At 36.8% G+C, this 20,555-nt stretch overlaps 1 protein-coding gene across 2 annotated transcripts in view; it reads left to right on the forward strand.

Annotated features, from left to right (window-relative positions):
* Positions 1-17,026, forward strand: part of IFT80 (intraflagellar transport 80) — a 44,083-nt gene extending 27,057 nt beyond the window's left edge. Inside the window, exons 8-18 of one of the 2 annotated variants that reach the window (XM_084291706.1) lie at positions 1,290-1,408; positions 2,270-2,344; positions 3,978-4,141; positions 6,621-6,685; positions 7,239-7,374; positions 7,879-8,026; positions 8,795-8,966; positions 11,374-11,463; positions 11,572-11,744; positions 12,867-12,990; positions 15,779-17,026. In XM_084291706.1, the coding sequence (XP_084147832.1) occupies positions 1,290-1,408; positions 2,270-2,344; positions 3,978-4,141; positions 6,621-6,685; positions 7,239-7,374; positions 7,879-8,026; positions 8,795-8,966; positions 11,374-11,463; positions 11,572-11,744; positions 12,867-12,990; positions 15,779-15,892 (1,380 nt within the window). In that variant the 3' untranslated portion in view covers positions 15,893-17,026. The remainder of the gene's footprint in view (positions 1-1,289; positions 1,409-2,269; positions 2,345-3,977; positions 4,142-6,620; positions 6,686-7,238; positions 7,375-7,878; positions 8,027-8,794; positions 8,967-11,373; positions 11,464-11,571; positions 11,745-12,866; positions 12,991-15,778) is intronic. The other variant, XM_084291707.1, reaches the window with a different exon arrangement.
* The last annotated feature ends 3,529 nt before the right edge of the window (positions 17,027-20,555 follow it).

Here is a 20,555-nt window from a genome sequence, read left to right on the forward strand (position 1 = left end):
TGGGCTCTGTTAATAACTCCAGGGAGTTTGAATATGCAAACAACCGAGGAAGGATAGCTAACCCTGATCCAAGATTTTATTTTATTTTATTTTATTTTATTTTATTTTATTTTATTTTATTTTATTTTATTTTATTTTATTTTATTTTATTTTATTTTATTTTATTTTATTTTATTTTATTTTATTTTATTTTATTTTATTTTATTTCTATATATTTATGTACATTGTATTTATTTACAATGTACATTTATTTACAAAAACTCTCTAGATGCATTCTTTTGTCCTTATTATTGCAATGGCAAAGTTAATTAGGGACACATCACTGCAGTAAACACAAAAATTAATATGCCTTTGGAAATTGTTCTAGACTTCCATAATAATTGAGTTCAATCCTCATTTTGCAATTGGTTGAAGAATGGAAGAAATCAAGGAGAAATTACCACCCTAGTAGATTTCATGCAGCTACAGTCTAAAGACGTCTTTGAGCTCAAAAGTCTGTGTTGATTACAGGCAAACTGTGATTTTCTTGTAACATTGTCATCTGAGCAAATTTTCACAGAAACAACACAGCCTACTTAGCAAGGTCATATCCTAAATGTCTCTTTAGTATGTTAAATAGCCAGAACTGTTTAGTAACTAGGCAGTATATCTTTATCAAAACCTTGGTTATTGCTAAGTGTTCAGATGGGATCATGATGGGATCACTGAAGTATTTATTACATTTCAAATTGTTTAACCAGCTGAACAGTGAGTGTTAAAATGGGAACTTTCAGACATCCTTGATCACTGATGCTTTTATCAGCTCCATGTATTATATTTTGCTTATACCTTCTGTGTTCCAATTAAGCATTAATTGTTTGTTTCTTTCTTTTAAGGAAGTCCATCCTGAGTAACTTTTATTCCTTAAGCATTCCTGCTGTTGTGCTTTTTCTGTTTTTAACAATTGACTCTTGGAGTACCCAGCAGTGATTATGCTTTTGATTTTTGAATAGAACATCAATTCACAGAGACAGCAAATTAACAGATAAAAATTACATTTAAAGCAAATTTTATTTTTTTTCCCAAAATTTGTTTCAAAAGCGTATTCATTGTTTATTCAGAATTTATAGAACCGTTGTGTTTTAAGTTTCCTACCAGTACTGTGAAAGTGCCTATTCCAATATAATTCTGTTCTTCTACTGATGGCATAACAGTATCAGCATGTGTTTATAATAAGAAAGTATATAATATTCAATATTTTTCATTTATTTTATTGACATTTTATTCAACCAAAGATTTTTCTCAATTAGGTGCACAACGTTATTGATGATGCCGTTGATTTGCTGGAATTCCGTGACAGGGTTATCAAGGCCTCTCTGAACTATGGGCATTTGGTTGTCTCAACTTCTCTTCAGTGTTACGTATTTTCGTAAGTAATACGTATTCATGAAGCTTTTTTGAATTTATTTAACTGTTGTAAGAAAGCAGCAGAAACTTTATTTGAAGTACAGTAGTTCATGACCAATTTGTTTTTGAAACAAATTGAAATATTCTGTCTAGCATCATATACAACAAAATATATTTCAGTACAGTTGCCCTCCTTCTGTCCTCCTTTCTTCCAGCCTCTTCTGGCTTTTTGTACAGCCAGTCAATGCACCAACACGTGGCTACAAATATTTCTGCTCTTTTCAGCTAGAGGCAGCAGTAATGATGGCTGGATGCAAATGTATTTGTCCCCATTAGGTGACTCCATCCAGTGACTTTATTTGAATACTGCTTCTGGCATGCCAGTTGTTTTGGAATAAAATCAGAATGATTCAATCCTACATCATTTTTTAAGAACATGATACTCTGTTTCATATGCTGAGATCTAAAGTTTACTGCTGAAGCAACTAATCAGCTCAGCGAGACGACTTACGTTGAACAATAATCCAGCCTGTAACAGGGCGTGCATCCTGACTCCAGACCACTGTAAGAGCTGAGCTGCGATTTAGAAGTACTTTAAAAATGTACTTGCTTCATACAAACATGATTTTGCTGTTCACTCAGACTCCTAGGTCAGCTACAGGTAGTGTGAAGGGATGCAAAAAAGAAAGCAGAAATATTACTGGATCATACTGCACAGTTATCAGTGTTACTTGGCTTCTTATATGCCATTTTCCTTGTTGGAAAACTCCCTTTATAACAATGATTAAAATGTATGTGCTTTACTTAGTGAATTCAACTTTGTATTTACAATGGTATGTTATGATAATGGTTTTAACAAATGATGAATTTCTTTTTCTTGTAGTACAAAGAACTGGAATACACCACTTATCTTTGACCTGAAGGAAGGAACAGTTACTTTGATTCTACAAGCAGAAAGGTAGCTTACTGTAATGTTCATTAGATACTTCTTAACATGTGTTTCTGAAAAACTTTGCCACCAAGTTCTTAGGAAACAAAACAAAATAACACACAGGAAATTTTAGAAATAGACAAAAATATACAGTATTGGTAGGTAGCTTCTGAAGGCTTAGCCAGTGTATTTGACATATATCTGTGATGGTGGTAATGAATTTTATCATATATTACATGTGTGTATGGTTATACTCGTTTATGGAAGAAAGTAAATCTTCCTATATTACAGTAACATCTCTTTTTTATGTTCTATATTGCTTTTTTGAAGTGGAATATATTTTATAGAATTTATTTTTGGCCTCCAAGTTTTATTAGAAACATTGCCAGGTATGCAAAATAAAAAATAAATGATGAATTTTTTAAAATGACGATTTTTTAAAAAATGATAGTTTTTCCTACATATATGTACTATAGTTACAATAAATTGCAATATTTTTTTCTGAGTTTACAAATGTTTTAATCTGTATTTCCTGAAATTCATTTGTCAGAGATCCTTTCATGTGCTTTTGTAGGAGAGTCTTCTAAAGGACTATGAATAGGAGCAGAATTCAAAAATCTTCAGTTTCAATTTTAGTCTTAATTCTCATGGGCAAGTATTCTTGGACAACTTTTCCAGCATAATGCAGTGTAATACTCCCTGCGTTTTTGAGTGCCCCAGATTAAACACGTATGTCTTGGACTGCAGAGAGACTGCAGCACAGGAAGGGGAAACAAGTAGCCAGGATTCTGAAGATCGAATTCTAGATATGAAGTTTTGTGCTGCTAATTAAAAGTATAGTTTGCAAACATGATACAGGTTCTATGGCAGTGAAGGTGATCCCTACTCCACAGAACTGAACCCAAGATTTTAGTAAAATATGTCTACATTGGCAGATCTGTGTGCAAACAGATGGTGGTTCATTTGGTGCCAATGGCAATGATATTTACAATAGTTGGGAGTCTACCAACAGTTTTGTTGCTTGTTTTTTTAAAAGGATGTGTTTTGTGTCTATGAACTATAGATACTGTACTTAACAAACAATTATTGTTATGCAGAATTATTTATATTCTATATAAAAGATTGCAACGTGTTCTAGCAAATAAGTTATTTCACTGAAGCTCTACATCTAAATAGATGGCAAGAAGTTTGTTAACAGTGTCTTCTATTTTCTTTATGTTATAATCCAGTCATAGTGAAGGAAATGATACAGATAATACTATTTCAAAGCTAGCTGTAAATATTAGGGCTTTTACTCAAATATATGCACAAAGTACACAAACCAGTGGTCAGGGTTCTCATATGTGGTGAAGTGCAGGGAATACTGTGTGTAGTTATATGCTGTGTCATCAGGCATCATAAGATCAGATCTTAAACTATCTATAACTGATAAAATCATAGTAATTCCAGATAATAAATATTTCTTATGGAAAAAGATAACATTCACATTAGAACTGAAGTCATCTGCTCAGAGCTTTCAGAGTGTCAGCTATGTAAGGCCTAGAAATTGTCATTTAACTGAAAACATTAGCAGGATATTAGACAATTGTCTTCAAATGGTTGAAATGGTCATCCTTCTTTTCTATATTATTAAACAATTAGCTTTTTTTTTTTTTTTTAGGCATTTTCTTCTGGTAGATGGTGGAGGACTTTATTTATATTCCTATGAAGGAAGATTAATTTCCTCTCCAAAATTTCCAGGAATGAGAACAGACATTTTAAATGCCCAGACAGTATCGCTGAGTAATGATACCCTGGCAGTAAAAGACAAGGCTGATGAAAAGGGTAAGTTCTCAGTTCTGATAGTTCCATGCTTGCTAATAATTTATTATGAAGTTTTCAGCATCTGTGCATTAAACTTAGTTTTCCATACTTAGCATAATTATTATAAAACATAAGCATACAGCATAAAGAATTTATTGATGGTATAAATTAAAGATAATAATATAATAAAAATGACTTAAAAATGATGGGTCTTGTCTACCTTTGATTAAAAAAAATGAACGAGAATATATGTATGTTTCTGAACTTCCAGCTGCATGTAATGCATTGGAAAACCATGGAATATTTGCAGTAAATATTGCACGGTGGCTCTTCCATAATAATAAAATGGACTTTTATAAGTAACAATATATCTTAGTGCAAATTATTCAGAAGAAATAAGTGGTTTTCAGAACAATTATAAACAGATAAGTGAGAAGTTGGATTTTTTTCTAGCCTTGTTTACTCTGTGTATTTATATTGCACAAGTGTATGTATGGTTTTTTATATGTTAGTATGTATAACACAGCCTTTATTGCCATATTGACACCTTTGATACAGTTAGGATAAAAACAGTAGAAGTATTATGGATAAATGAAGAAAACATAGAAAATTCATACAAGAATACTGAGTGCTGTCTGTATCTTTATCTACACAAACTTCAGATTTTGATGGTAAATCCACTCTCTGACCCTGTTCCTTTGGCCATCATCCTGAGTAAAACCCAAGAGCATCTCCAGCTCCAAATCATTGCTATTAGTGTCCTAAAAATATAATCAACCAGTTCTGCAAACAGGCTAATCTTCATCAAAATTTTAATATACAGAGCTTGGGTTTCTGGCTATGTTTTCAAAATAAGCTCACCAAATGAAACTATTGATAGCAACTTCTGTTCTGCTAATAAGCAGGGATTTGTATTTTTATTTTTCCCTATTCTTGCTACGAATCCCACCAGTAGTGGTAAAAAGCCTTATAATATGCCAGCACATGGGAAAACAGATTCTTGGCACAGGAAGCTGTGGCTTATCTAGGCCTGTTTATTCTTCTCAACTCACCCTAGCAGAAGCATTTTTTTCTTTGCCCTATTTTGAGGGCAGGTCTGTTTTTCATAATGCAGTGCATTATAGAAATATCTAAGAGCTGAGCGTGCTGCAGGAAGCAGTTTGCACATCAGAGCCAGGAGCTCTTTACAAGCCCATTTACTCCCAAACACAGACAGGCATAACTTCAGTGTCGTTATGTGGATACTCTCCCTCTTCCAGTAATCCAGAAAAAAAAAAAAAAAAAGACGTGTATCTGTGCACTTAGTGTCTTTCCTCATTCTCTAGGGAAGCCGGAAGAGGGAGGAGAGTTTGTTCTCAAAAAGGAGCTCCTGGCCCTAGCTGTGACCAGCTATTCCATGAAAATACGTGTGTGTTGAAGGCACACAAGACCTGTTCTTTCTCTGAATGGTCAAAGAGAGAGAACACCTTTTGTTCATATTTTAAAATTATAGGTATAAAAAAAGAGATCATTTAGCTTCTAAGTGATGTTGAGGTTTTCCAGATTAAAAACAAACAAACAAACAAAAAACCCCACCCACACACATACAAAAAATCACACATCTGAAATACTGTAATAAGCATTGTTGATTACAAAAAGTTAATCCATTTCACTTGCCAGCTAGGTACAGTAGATTTCTCTTACCCCCCTTAATCTCACTTCCTATAGCTACTATAGAAGCAACAGAATTGGTTTGTACAGCGAGATCAAAATAAACATCATGCAGGGAGCCATGCATAAAAGTGAGAAAAATACCACTTCTCAGGAACAACTCGTTTTCTTTTGTATATTTAACCAGCTGCCAAGAGCAATGTGTGTGCAAAACCCTTTCTTTTCCTCCTCTGCAAACTCGACCGATGCTTTCTGAACACCTGCTCTTACAGTTTCTTTTTTTTTTCCTGCCTAAATAACCACTGACCTCAAAGCAACATCCTGTGTCCTAGTGAGAGAAAGACGCAGCAGGATTAACATGTTAACATCGCCATCCTTTGGAGTGAGCATGCATGTTCATTTTGTAGTGTGTGCTAACAGGTAGCATGTCAAATCCTCAGGTGGGACGTGTTATCTGAAAGCATCTGAAATGCTGTTACATCTGTGTTTTCCATGAACTGATGCTGAATCAAATGTTTAAATTAGAGTTTAAATAGGGAGTAAAGTGCTAATTTTCTCATTATATATTACAGTGGCTATCAGTGCCCTGAAAATAACATCTGGGAATTTTCATAGAACACTCTGACTGCAAAATGAGAATATTCCTCCCTGTGCTCAGCAGACTACAATGACTGCATTTTCCAAACTAAGATTCTTGTTTGACCAGAGCGTGAAAGTTTTTGGTAAACTAAGCACCCAGTAATATGTATCCACTTACATTTTTATTATACTCTGAAGACAAATGGAACTGATTGAAAAGCCTGTAAAGAGCTGTTGATTTTAACTAATAAACCATGTTTTTGTCCTTCAGTTATCTACATATTTGATGCTTTGTCTGGAAAACCACTGGGTGATGGAAAGCCTCTAACACATAAGGTAAGACGAAACCTAGAAAGTCTCTTTTCTGTTATATTTTGAAATTAATAATCAATAATGCTTTGCCTGATATTAATACATTTAATAGCCTATTAAAGTTTATGATCTTAATACAGAGCAGCTTGATAACTCTAGCTGACTCTTATAAAATAAAAAGTCAGATTCTCTATGCAGTGTTCATGTACCAAGAGATTTACTCTAGGATTTATTCAGGTATAGGAGAGTTTTTCACTTGCACATGACAGACTGAAACTACAGGGGGGATCAACAGTTATGTTGCTTTTACTTTTGGACTGCCCTTTCTATTTCTGCAGTCTTCTGTAGTAAATTATTAAACTCTGAACTCTTCTCTGCTGCAGTTCTGTCCTACTCTGCATGAAATTCAATTTATATAATGCTTCATTCAACAGAGACGACACATAACAAAGAGTCTGCACAATCCAGTTTTTCAGGAGTTTTGCCTTGTTTTTAGTAAATCATTTGTTTGAATATCACGTTTTCCATGATATGATATTCCAAAATAAAAATTAGATATTTTTATATTTCTTTTTAGACAGAAATTGTGGAGATTGCTTTGGACCAGAAAGGACTTACAAGTGAAAGAAAAATAGCTTTTATTGATAAGAACAGAGACCTTTATATCACTTCTGTTAAAAGGTTTGGGAAAGAACAGAAGATTGTCAAAATAGGTGAGAAAAAAATCTAAATAACATTAATCAGCATGCTACCAGGGAAACAGATTTTTATCTAGTATAAGAGACAAACTTTTGCTTTGTAATTATTAGTGAGATTGGACTTGAAAAAAAGATTGGCTTTCATATGATACAGTGATAGAAACAATTTTAATACATTCTATCTAAATTCTGATAACTCTTTCATATGTTACATATAAAGGAGTTGTTAACATTTAATTGCTCGTTACTGCATAATAGGGTAAGCAACTAAGAGGATATAGCAGACGGAGGTGTTCTTCAGAATAATTCAAGCTGTTTGAATACAGAATATTTCAGACGTTTTCTTGTAAAAGCAAACAGTTTATATATATTCATATTTTTAATTAAAAGTCTAAGTTCTGTAGACAGATGATCCAGTAAGTACAAAGTACGTACTCCTCCAGTAGAGTTTAAAGAAGTATACATTTATTTTGAAGGTTCTTGTGCAACTGAATCTTATTCTGTTATCTTTAAATTAAGGAACAATGGTTCAAACGTTGGCTTGGAACGACACATCTAACATACTTTGTGGGATTCAGGATACCCGTTTTACAGTCTGGTACTACCCCAACACAGTCTATGTAGATAAAGATCTTTTGACAAAAACTCTATACGAAAAAGATGCAAGGTAATATGTCCTTATATATAAAGTATAGTATATTTTTTAACTAGATTACTCATTCTTTAAAGAATTATATTAGTTTTGGCAGTTGAAGGATGAGAAGCCAGGTTGCATCTTTCAAAATTACTTCAACATTAACATTATTTGATTAGGAAGTGAAGAAACAGTGTTTTATGAAGTATACCATAAAGTTTGGAGTTGAAATATTGATGCGCAGTTTAAAAGTAGAATAACATTTTGATGCAGAAGCAAAATTTTAATCAGATATCTCAAAATATTGTCGTAGTTATTTAAAAAAAAAAAAAAGATAATTGATCTGTTTAAAGTATCTTCTAAATCAATAGTTTCAAGACATCTGGTTGTACATAATGTTATTTCTAGCTCATGGTGTTTACTTCCCATGTTATATTCAGCATGTATATGTGATAGGAAATATTTCATAAAGAATGCCTGAATGCATGATTTCATTCTAAGAGTTATTGGAACCTAAATATATTTCTACTGAAAAATATATATAAGCTAATTTTTGCACAAATACACGGTTTGCATTTGCCTAACAGCCAGTGGATGTGCATAGCTATCATTTTATTTTTAGAGAACAATAGCACTACAATAGGTATAACTGTTGAATAACTAGTTACTTATATTTGTATATGCTTTGAAAATAAAGTATAATCATACTGTAGTTTTGAAAACAAAGATTCCTTTAAGTAGCTAATGTTCTTTTCAGCACAAAAGAAGTGAATATTAACTGACTTTTCTTTCTCTGCACAGTGAGTTTAGCAAAAATCCCCAGATTGTACATTTTGTAGGAAATCAAATAACAATTAGAAGAGCAGATGGTTCACTTATTCACCTTAATATTTCGCCTTACCCTGTGATTCTTCATGAGTATGTTAGTAGTTCTAAGTGGGAGGATGCTGTCAGATTATGTCGCTTCGTCAAGGTAAATTTTAATAATCCGCAACATTCAGATACAATTTCACTGATGTGTTTTGTTTGTTTTCGAATATTACTTTAATAATGCTGATTACATGTCAGATGTTAGATCTTATTTCCGTGTTGCTTTGTTATTGATGATTAGGGGCTGGTGGTGAAAAATTATACAGATCTTATGTTTATTCTCACCTCCAATCGATTAAGTACTGGTACTCACAGAAGCTAGTAATAAGCTTAAGTTATAGGCCTTAATATAACTGATTAAAAATATTCTGTATCTCCACATACAGTTGTCTAGTATTTTTTCATATTCTATTTCACTTTTTTTTTCCTTCGCTTTCTTTTGTATGTATTTAGGCAACAGCAACAGATGAGGTGAGTCTGGCAGTCTTTAAACAGAAAAATCCCACTAAACCATGCCTCCTACCCCCTGTTTTATAGAAATCATAGAATCACAAACTGGTTTGGGTTGGAAGGAACCTCAAAGCCCCTGCTGTGGACATGGACCCTTCCCACCAGCCCAGGCTGCCCAAATCCCATCCAGTGTGGCCTTGGGCACTGCCAGGGGTGGGGCAGCCCCAGCTTCTCAGAGCAGCCTGCTCCCATGCCTCACTCCCTCATAGTGAAGATTTTCTTCTAAATATCTAATTTTAACCTACCCTCATTTAGTTTGAACCCATTACCCCTTGCCCTGTCACTGCACTCCCTGGCAGTCCCTCCCCAGCTTTCCTGCAGCCCCCTTTAGGTACTGGAAGGCCACCATAAGGTCTCCCCAGGGTCTCCTCTTCTCTAGGCTGAACAACCCCAGCTCCCTCAGCCTCTCTTCGCAGCAGAGAGGCTCTGGTCATCTTCATGGCCTCCTCTGGACACACTCTAACAGGTCCTTGTCTTTCTTGCCTGTGAGCCCCAGAGCTGGCCGCAGTAGTGCAGGTGGGGGCTCACGAGAGCAGAGTAGCCCTAGCTATTCTAACTCCTCTGCTTGCTACTCCTAGAAAAGAACTGAGCACTTCTGTATGATTATCATGACCTTAAATGTGTATTTGCTTTATAAATCAATACGTATCCAAATAATTGAGAAGTATAATTATTTTTTTTGTCTTGCCTTTCTAATAGTAGGCTTCTATTCCAGTATTCACTAGTGGGAACTGGGATTTCCAACATACTATAGTGTTAACTTTTTGAATAATCTAATTGCAGCATCTGTAAAAATAGAAAACAAAACATCTGTATAAGTCGTAATTAATATTCATAGTATTTTTCTTTCTGTTGATAGTGAAGCTGTAGCTGTAGGTAAACTTTCTGTATTTCATTGACTTTACAGGTCTTACCATTATTTTTTTCATACAAAACTGATTACAAGTCAGGATATGGGAATATGTTTAGAACATACTCAATGTGGCTGTTTATTCTTATATCAGCAGTTCTCTCTGCAGCATTTAAAAACCTATTTACATTACAAAAAAAGTTTATTTTCAAATTTACTATCAAACATACTTAACAAAAACATTTAAAAACAATTCTGAGAGTGCATATGGGCTGACAAGTGCATTCAAAATTATATTTTTGAATACATAACCGCCTGCTGGTTTCAGATATTGTATCTTAAGATACTCTAAGATGCTTAAGTAGTAGGTCTTTTGTTGTAGTGTATTTAAATGTGAAAAAGGAGGATATGAAAATGTTAGGATTTTCCTAGATGTTTTTCTGAGTTTATGGGGTTTCTTTAAGAATGCACAAAAAAAAAAAAAAAGCAAAAAGCATGCAAATAGAGAACAGGGTGTAATATTATTACCATTACCACCAAGCTTTTCTAATTCTTAATTCTAAACATAAAATTAACTGAAAATATCACAAAGGAGATAGAAAGATGGAAATTTTGAAGCTCTTATTTACTTTTCAGCAGAGTCATAATCTGTTCCACTATCAAGAATTTGTTCCTATACTACAAATGAACAATTATTGCTATTGTCAGCATTATGGTTCCGGTAGTTATTTGTGAAGCCAGGTTGGTATGAACCAGGTTAGAATAATTATTTTAACCTTCCTCAGTGCTCTGGTGTCCAGTGTAGTTCCACAAGTAGTGATGGGAACACCAGTGATGAGGTTGTAAAATAATACTATGGCAAGAATTCATTACTGGCTGAGAGGGCAAAAACTAATGATTCATTCAGCCACACTGCCAGTCTCAGCCAATCACAACATCAAAGATTTCAGTGAGGAATATCTGAGAAATGATTAAATAGTGGATTTCTAATAAGAGGCTTAGACCACAGTGCAGTGAATGGCATACTGAGGAATGTTGTATTTTTCTACATTATTTTCAGGACTTACATACTTCCTCTGAGAAGTCATTCATGGTATAATGCTAAATATTTAAAGTTTGAGGGATTGCTTTTTTTTTTTTTAAATTTTAGGATCAAACTATGTGGGCATGTTTAGCAGCTATGGCAGTTGCCAATAAAGATATGGCTACAGCAGAAATTGCCTATGCATCAATTGGTGAGGTAAGAAAATGGAGTTAACCATTTCTGAGTATTTCTGAGTTTAATAGTTGCAAAATGTATTTAATTATTTGATTTCCCTTATTAAACTATCGTACATCTTGTTGACAGATTGACAAAGTTCAGTATATCAATTCCATCAAAGATCTTCCATCGAAAGAGTCAAGGATGGCTCATATCCTCCTCTTCAGTGGAAACACACAAGAAGCTGAAACCCTGCTTCTTCAAACAGGCCTTATTTATCAAGCTATTCAAGTCAACATTAATCTTTACAACTGGGATAGGTAATATTTCTTTAAACACAATATATTTATAATCAGTCGTACTAAGGTAACCTGTAAACTTTTTTAGTTCAACTGTGTTATTGCAGGTGCTTTCCTCATTAATTTTCTGTCTGTAATTATTCCAAGCTGTAAAAAGATAATCACAATAACTAAAGAAGTAAAATTAATTGTTTTCTATCAGATTTAGAAGATAAAATTATTCTGTGATAAAAAGTCTGAAACATGCTTAGAAGCATGTTTAAGTAGCATTTTACTTTTTTATGTTGTTAACACAGAAAAGTCCCTAGCAATACCTCAAATTGTATGTGACCCCCAAAGAACTGAAGCTGTTTTGAAATGTCTTGTTGCTAAAAATAGGTATGTGGCTGTTCGGACTCCCAGCACTGTGTAGGTGGATGAAATATGAATTAGGAATGAGAAAACAAAGTAGGAATTTCTCCTTTAAACAAGAACCCACGTTTTCTAAAGGAATCTTCTGAGGCTATTTATTACTAATTGCCCTGCTATTATGTGCATTTCACTGTGGGCAAAACATTTTTTCCCCCTCATATCTGTATTTTTGATCATGTTGCTTAATATGCATCATGTAAAAAATAAACTTTTCAAGTGTTAAGTGTTCCTTATACAATTCAGATAAAAGCAGACATGAGGGCAATCAATTATCCTAGTCCAATGGCTAATCTTTCCCACCTATATAATATTCTTAGATTCTGTGTAGCCTGTGCTGTAAATGCATATGTTCGTTCCTATTATAAAGTTATTAAAAATGATTAATTTTTCTCCTTTTATTGAGAGTGCTGAACTCTAGGCATTCTTTTTCTATTTCTTTGAAATAAAGACTCTTATTGTCAAGCTCCAATGATGTGATGAGCTTGTCAACAGAAATAAATTGTTGCCTATTTTTCATAGCGTGCATCATAAAGCAGACAGTCACATTCACTGGCTACTTTTAACCTATCAACCTGTGATGGATACTAATGTGAAACTGCTTGGCACTACAGATTAAGAATCTTTGCCTGCAGCCCAAATGCTGTTCAGTGTATTGTTTTGCAAAACTGTGGTGATTGTAGTTGTGCCAGAACATTTATATAGCCTGACAAGTCCATTTCTGTTTTATTCCAGGGCGCTAGAGCTAGCAGTAAAGCACAAGACCCATGTTGACACAGTCCTGGCTTATCGACAAAAGTTCCTAGAGGACTTCGGTAAAAAAGAAACAAACAAAAGATTTTTGCAGTATGCAGAAGGTGTAAGTATTCCTTGGGATTATCCCTACAGCTTTAGGTCAGCCTGTTCTTTGTAGCCATTTTGAGGGCAGAGTTATTTTTGCATTTTTCCTTCTTTGGTTCAGATGCGGACACAAATCTCAAGCTTTTACATCTGATTGAGTGCAAATTCATAGCTTGATGTGTGGCTACTTGCCTAGTCATCATTGTGTGTGTGTTTTATTTGAAGGCACAGATATGGAATGTACATATTTAGTATCTGGCAAAGATTGTACAAATGAAGGCACAGTTGTTTTCTATAAACAGGGAGCTAGAACTTAATATGGTTGAATGCAGACTTCTTAAACGTCTTCAGCATTTTTACATACTTTTATGGATAGCAACAATAATAAACTTTGAAGGAAACCATATATATATTAAGAGTGGACTATGAATTGTTCTGCCAAATATGATAAATAGCCATATATAATACTTCTTCAAACCTCTGGAAAGCCTCTCCATAATCATTAAGTTATTTCAATGTACTAGCATTTCACAGATCTTAAAGATTGAGGAGAGATCTTACTGTTCATAAGCTAAAAGTATCTCAGGTTCCACTGGAGTACCTTCAGTGTGTTACCTTTATGAGAGGTACCACGTGTACCTTAGACAGCAATTTCACTGAGCCCTTTTGTCCCTCCTGCCCTTCCCCTTGCTGTTCCTAAGCATTTTGAGGGTGCAGCTGTGAAAACAGACGTACTTCAGCAGATCCTTTCAGCCACAGTAGCTGATGGATCAGGAGCTGTGTCTGAGCTGTTAGCTCAGATCCTTTAATTGGACAGTGCCCATTACTTCCAACAAGGCTTGATTTCTAACGTAAGTCATTAACTTTTAGCACTTCTGAGGATGTTTCACTTCATAAGCAAGAATAAAAATCTGCACAATATCTAGCTGCCTGATGAACTGCTCTACAGTATTTTACCTAGAAAATGCAGAAAAATAACAGAACAAATTCCAGCCACTCTTATTGTGCAGCATTTTCAGCTGCTGAGCTAAAAGTATGTCTTCTATGTACTTTAGATCCATTACTGAGCAAAAATCATATTAATCCCCTGATGCTTCTGACGGACACTTTTTAGATAATACTGTCTTGTCTTTAAATCATCAAGAGAGCTGGAAGGGTTCCTAAGCAATAACATCTTGTCAGTGACAGGGTGTGAGCAGAGTGATGTGAGTAGAGCCTGTGTAGGGGTTTCACCTTACACTCAGTCTTGAAGATTGGGTGTTAGAGTGTGGGAAGTTCCTGGAGTCAACAAGTCCTTGAGCTGTGTTCCATATCCATGTCCTGGAGGTCTTGTCTGCTGGATCTGAAGCTAGGAGGGGACCTACTTAATGAAGTCAGTTTGATGCTGTTGGCTACTGTGCTAACTAAATTGCTAATGCAGCCTGCCAAACTCAAGCAGCAAATTTAGAAGAAAATGACGAGGACGTCAAAGAGAAAATCAAGTTCTTGTGTTGCTGTTCCATCCCTGGGAAAAGAAAGATCTCACTTTTTTTTTCTCACCACCAAAAACTCCTCCAGGCCTAAGAACCAAGGTCTTTTCTATACTGCAGCTGAGACCACTGATCTGCGATCAGATAGGGAATCTAAACAATGTGCTTAGTTGTTATATCTCACGTCTTTATATATAAGGTATTATGTACCTAATATGTATACTGAGAATCCATATCTTGGCAGTTACTAGGTGTCACTGGCAAGGCTTGTTGGCTTCACTGGCAAGTAGCTCTCTGGGCTGGATGGTAGAATTAGCCCTTTCCGTGGTATGTTTAGCATCTGCGTGACATCTGTTAAAGCAAACACATTCTTTCTTAGAGCTCCATAAAGATTTCAGTCATCAGATCCAAAGCACCTGGACCCAGCAAATGCATCCTGAATTGAGGGATTAACCTTTTCACATGAGAATGTGGGTATTGCAGTTACATCTTCCCTGGCAGAGAATCTTCCTTATTTCATGACTTAGTTAACAGGATAACAGCTACTCTGGAAATTCCCTGTGCAGCAGTTGAGATTTTTTCCCCATCCTATCTTTGACAGTCTTCATTCTCCAGCAGGGAAGCTGAACTTTGCAATTACTTTTTTGTCCAGTTTTTGGACATATTTTTGTAGTCATCAAATGCACCATGATCCATGCTTTCTTGTTAGGCATTTTTGGATACAAAGACAACTATTGTACCCAACTGTACCACGGATATTGTACTGTATCTATTGTCTGAAGTTTCGCTGAAGTAGAATACAACCAGAAGACAACAATTCTCTGCAGCTGGAGAAAGGCCTAAATAAAGCTGAAACACTTCTTGATATAGAAGGCAAATTTCAGGCAGAAGTCTGATTTCTGTTATATCAAATAACTAGTGTGATATGCCAACAGTTTACTTGGTGGACTTCAGGTACAGTCAAAAGATGCTACTGTATGTATTATTGATAAAGGTATAATCTGAGTAATAGGACACAGATTTCATTACAATTAGATGTAAGCTGATCCAAGTTATTCTCCAGTTTTAATGTTGTTGGGTTTTTTTACACAGTAAGATGTAATATTTTTTAAAATATGTCAAGTTTTCTTTTAATTTTAAAGGTGGAAAGCTCAGTTTGCTAGAACTCATCTGTGCCTTGGTACATTCCATTAGTGTAAGTTGACATCCATGAAGAGCTATATAAAGATCAGTAAGGTCACTTTATAACTTCAGATTCTCCTGCCAGTGAACCTATCTGTCTGACCTATCTACACAATATTATTTGACCTTGTTGTACTCACTTTTCTTTTCTTGCAGCTGGAAGTTGACTGGAATAAAATCAAAGCCAAAATAGAGATGGAAATTGCTAAAGAAAGAGAACAAGCAGCAGCCAGTGCCACAGTGAGAGCTAGTGTAACTGTGCAGCAATAACTGTCCTTTTGGCAATATTAGTAAGTGCTTTGTGAGTATTTTGTACTGTCATATTTTGGCAAACTAGTAAAAATCAATGAACATTTTGCAGGGAACAGGAGTTCGAGTTGATGTAGTTCTTGTTAATTGTTGGATGACAGGCAGAATTATTTACTACAGTCTCACTTCAGGCTGGATTTACATTCTGATGCCCTAACTCCAGTGAATAGTTACACTGTAATCCATAATAAGTACATACAAGAAGAAAGGGGAAGTTAATTTTTGTCTTTCCATTATTAGCTTTTAAATTTTCATTGCCATAAGAATTGTTTAACATTGGTTGCCCCTAGCTGAGTACCGATTTCCCTGTTTAAGCAACCAGTTCAGTAATCTGGTTATTGTAATCTGGTTATTTCTGCAACCTCAGGGGTCTCTGAGAAGACATGTTTAAATTGCCTTGAAATGAATTTCGGAACCTGTAAGCATTGAAAACTTAAAAAAAATAAATAAAAAGAGGGTGGGCCTGTCAGTTACAGAAGAATATTTCAATTGCAGTTGTCTGGTTGTACACAGTTCTGCTAATATCTATCTATTAGCAAGTTCTTCAATCGATGATTTCAGATTTTTCAGATTGCTTCAGCAACTCAGGTTTGTCTCTTAGCAAAGCAATTTCATAATAAAAAGTATTTTCTAAGGTTGTGTAAATTGTTCAATATACTATGGAAGTTGCTTTGACTGTTGTTTGAAATAACAAACAGCATTATGGGTTGGTTTTGTAGCATCTAGCACATTTAATTGACAATGATATTCAGCGCTTCCTAAAGGTTAAAATGTCATATTCACTTAAAATATGCAAGAGCTTTACACATATTTTCTCAGCCCAAAGCATTTGATTTTAAAATACTGTTTTTACATGTGTGTTATTTCATCAATACATACTTTTTTGTGTTCTACATCAGAAAGTGACTGCATATGTTAGATGTTCTTTATAGAAGCCCTTATAAGGATGTGAGCCAATATAAGGATGTGAGCAGGTTATTCATATTTTAGAATAATCCTTCAAATGTTACCATAAAAATGTTAAATATCTATGTATCAGGTGAATTTCTTGTGTGTTGTAAATGACTATATGACACTTTTCTGCACAGTTTATCAATTTCATAATAAAAATAATCAAATGAAGCATTTTATTTTTTTTTAATGTAGCCAACAGATGAATTATTAGATGAATCTCCCAATTGATTTGCCTTGTTGCTAAATAAAACAACAATTTTGGTGTAGCTCCTTTGAAGCTCCCAAGTACATCAAGTACACGTGACAGTGAACACCTTCTTCATCTTCCATTGACTTGCAGAAAGCACTTATTAGTTCCAGAATTGAGCCCCAAATGTCACTAATGACAAATGTTTAATGTTAGATTTATAAAACCTGGCTTATATTTGTAATGCAACGTAAGCAATTTGTGAAAACCAAGCTAGCAGTGATAAAAAAAAATATTCAGTATCTCAACTCAATCTTCTATTCCTGGGCCAGCTGGAAGTGCAGTAGAAGCAGCAAATTCACTCAGCTTCTTAAAATGCAACAAAGAGAAGTGACAAGAGGTTTTAGCACATCCTCGTGGATTACCAAAATAAATAAAAATATAAAAGGGACTACTGCTTTAACATTGCTTTGCATCACGTTTAGCTTTCATTACCATCTTGGCTGCGCTTATTCCAGGTGCTGCAAATGGCAAGCATGGGTTGGGGGATTCCCAGAAGTTAATGTGTGTGATATGCTTGGACAGAAGAAAGGTTGGCAAATTATAACTGTAAAGGATTTCAAACCCCAAACCAAGAAATCTTAATGAATGGCACGGCACTTTGAAGGGCTGTTATTCCCTTATGGACAGATGAAGTCACTCACCTGTGCTCATCCAGCCAGATGCTCATCCTGGACCAGGCTCCCCATGCCCGCTGAGCGTGGCCCTACCCAAGAGAGCTGGAAGGAGAGCATCGTCCCTGCTGGAAACTGGCGGAGTTGGTGAGGACCATTGACAAGGAATTGGTTGGCAAAGCAGAGTAGAGATGCATCTGTGAAGCTCTCACCGAATTTAACAGAAACTGCCCAGAAAGGAGCTGACCCGGGATTCAGAGGCGAGGGGTTTCGGTGAGATGCATGCACAGCACAGCTGTGCCGGGAGCCTCCCCGGCTCTGCCTTAAGCTGCGCTGGGATGTCATCCAAACCTATCAGCCTGCACTCTGGTAAAAGATAAAATTCGCTCTTGTAGATAGCAAAAAATGTCCTGAAATCCTGTGGGACTTGGTCTAGCTATTTCTTCAGAAAGCACGTAGCTTCTATTTAACAGTGAATGGAAATGCTGATGGTAAAGGGGGATAGAAAAGAGCCTTCCATAGAATTATGACGTGTCGGTACTTCGAGTTCCAAAAGAAGCAAAATAGGAAATGAAAAGCTGCTGTTACACTGACAAAGTGGGTCCTAGGAATGGCAAATGCCTCAAAGCTGTGAACTCCGCTCCTTCAAGCAGTGAAGTAATTTGAGAGCCACATCCTACCGGCCTGGTGCCAGCCGTTACGTGATTTTGGGGGGATATCTGGCGAATCTGCCTGAAAAGTAATGTAAACCCCTACGGTGTTTGTTTTGGGCCACTCAACTGAAATGACCACCTCCTTTACCATTTATCTCTACGGAAAAGAAAAAAAAGTTGGGAATTTTCACCACGTAAGAGCAGAAGGCAGCGCTCTGGCAAGACGCGGGTGTCTCAGCGCAGCTGGGTGAGGCCAGAACTGAGCCCACAAATTGGGACCAGAATTGGTCCCACAACTGGGGCTGAGCCAGGGGCACGAGGCGAACCGCTGCAGAAGCAGAGGTGAAGTTGTGCGAGGTGAGCACGGCAGCCCCAGCAGCACCCGACCGTGTTCTGCTGCTTGAAAAGGGGACAAATTTCAATTCCATTACAGCGCGATGCGCTGGGAGGCCAATTTGGCTCGTTAAAGCCGCATTGTTTTCAGTTGCCTTATTTCACTTCAGAATAGTCAAAGCTATAAATAGCAAATCATGGGAGAGCTGGCAGCTGTTTGAAACAGATCTCTTGGTAAATGTTGGTGTTATTTAGAAATAGAAGGAAAAATGATTTTAAAAAATCACTTATTTATTTATGTATTAATATTCCAGGATTGACTCGAGGCATTAAATACAGGGCTGGGGCAGGGATGGGAGCTGCCGAGGTACCCAAGGGCATGGAAATAAACAGTTCCCAAGGTGCTGGGATGAGCAGTACTTGGGGATGTGGGGACAAGTGGTACCCGAGGGCATGGGGACGAGCAGTGCCTGAGCCCTGAGTGCCCGTGCTGCTGGGGGCCCACTCCACCCCTGTATCCGTCCACGTGTTCTGCACTAACCCCAGACCTCGGCTGTGTTTTTTGCTGATTCCCATCAGCTCAACTGCAGAACTCCTCAGGCAACCGGGAGAGGAGCGAGAGCTCTGTTCCAGCCATGGAAAAACTTACTAACGTGAAACATGGCAAAAAATGACCAGCACTTCTCTGCTTGGCTTCCTTTTAGGCGATCAGGCCAGATCTGATAGGCAGCAGCTACGCCACCTACGTGCTGTCACGTGTGCCGGGTCAGCTTCCTTTGTCCTGTTTACTCGACCTGCAGTGATTTCAGTGCTGATACCCGTAAGCAATACTCCTGCTGTCATCCTCGCGTTTGGGTAGTCTCACACCGACCGTACCTGCTGCAGATTTTGCAGGGCTCAGGCTCAAGGACGGCGAGAAAAGGTTCCCTACAGAACAGCCCTGGGCAGAGGCTGCAAGGAACAACGAGCTGAGCTTGAGTAACTCATCACCAGCTGCCACATCACCGGGCCTCTCCCCCACAGCTGCAGGTGCACGGGGCTCCAGCAAACACCTGGGCTGCTGAGCGGTTTCTAGGAAGGAGATGCTGAAGTCAATTTCCTCCATTTTTTGGGGGATGCACAGTTATCATCCTGCAAATGACCCCGGCAGAAATGCATGGACCCCTTTGGAGCAGCAGATTATTAAATACTTGACTCCCAGATCTTTCAAATGGTGCCAAAGAGCTGACTGGGCATAATAATTATTTTATAGTGGGCTTAATTTTCCCAGCGACCATTGGCACTTGTGTAACTCCAAACCCATCTTCATGGGAGCCCGCTACATAAATTGCTCTTTGTAGAGCGATGCTTCACATCTGCCTTTCCCTTTCTTTTATGTTTCCTCCAAATATGGGAAAACTAATTGGGAAAAAGCACGCCGAAGCAGGGGCTTCTCATTTTGGCAAGACCCTGGAAGCCTCAGCGCAGGGAGCAGCACTGTGAGCAGAAGTAATCCTGCGGCTCGTGGATGACAACCCAGGTTTGCGACAGAAACGAGCTCAACCCTAGATGGCCTTCACAACGTTCAAAGCATTTTGCCGAAGTAAAGAATGAGTAGTTTTAAAAATTTCTGTAAAAACAGAAGCTCATAAAAATGCCCAGGCACAGCTTGCTTTCAAGCGCTGCTCAGTTCGGGCGAGCTCTGAATTGCTTGAATTAAAAACACATAGCTGGGCTCTATTACTTCATATTTTCTGAGCACATCTGTAACTGCAATAAGGCTTAGGAAACAAGAAGATGACTCTGCATATGTATGAAAGAAAAAAAAAAGCCATTACCTCACA

Source organism: Netta rufina (assembly GCF_964035555.1).
Source record: "Netta rufina genome assembly, chromosome: 9".
NCBI lineage: Eukaryota > Metazoa > Chordata > Aves > Anseriformes > Anatidae > Netta > Netta rufina.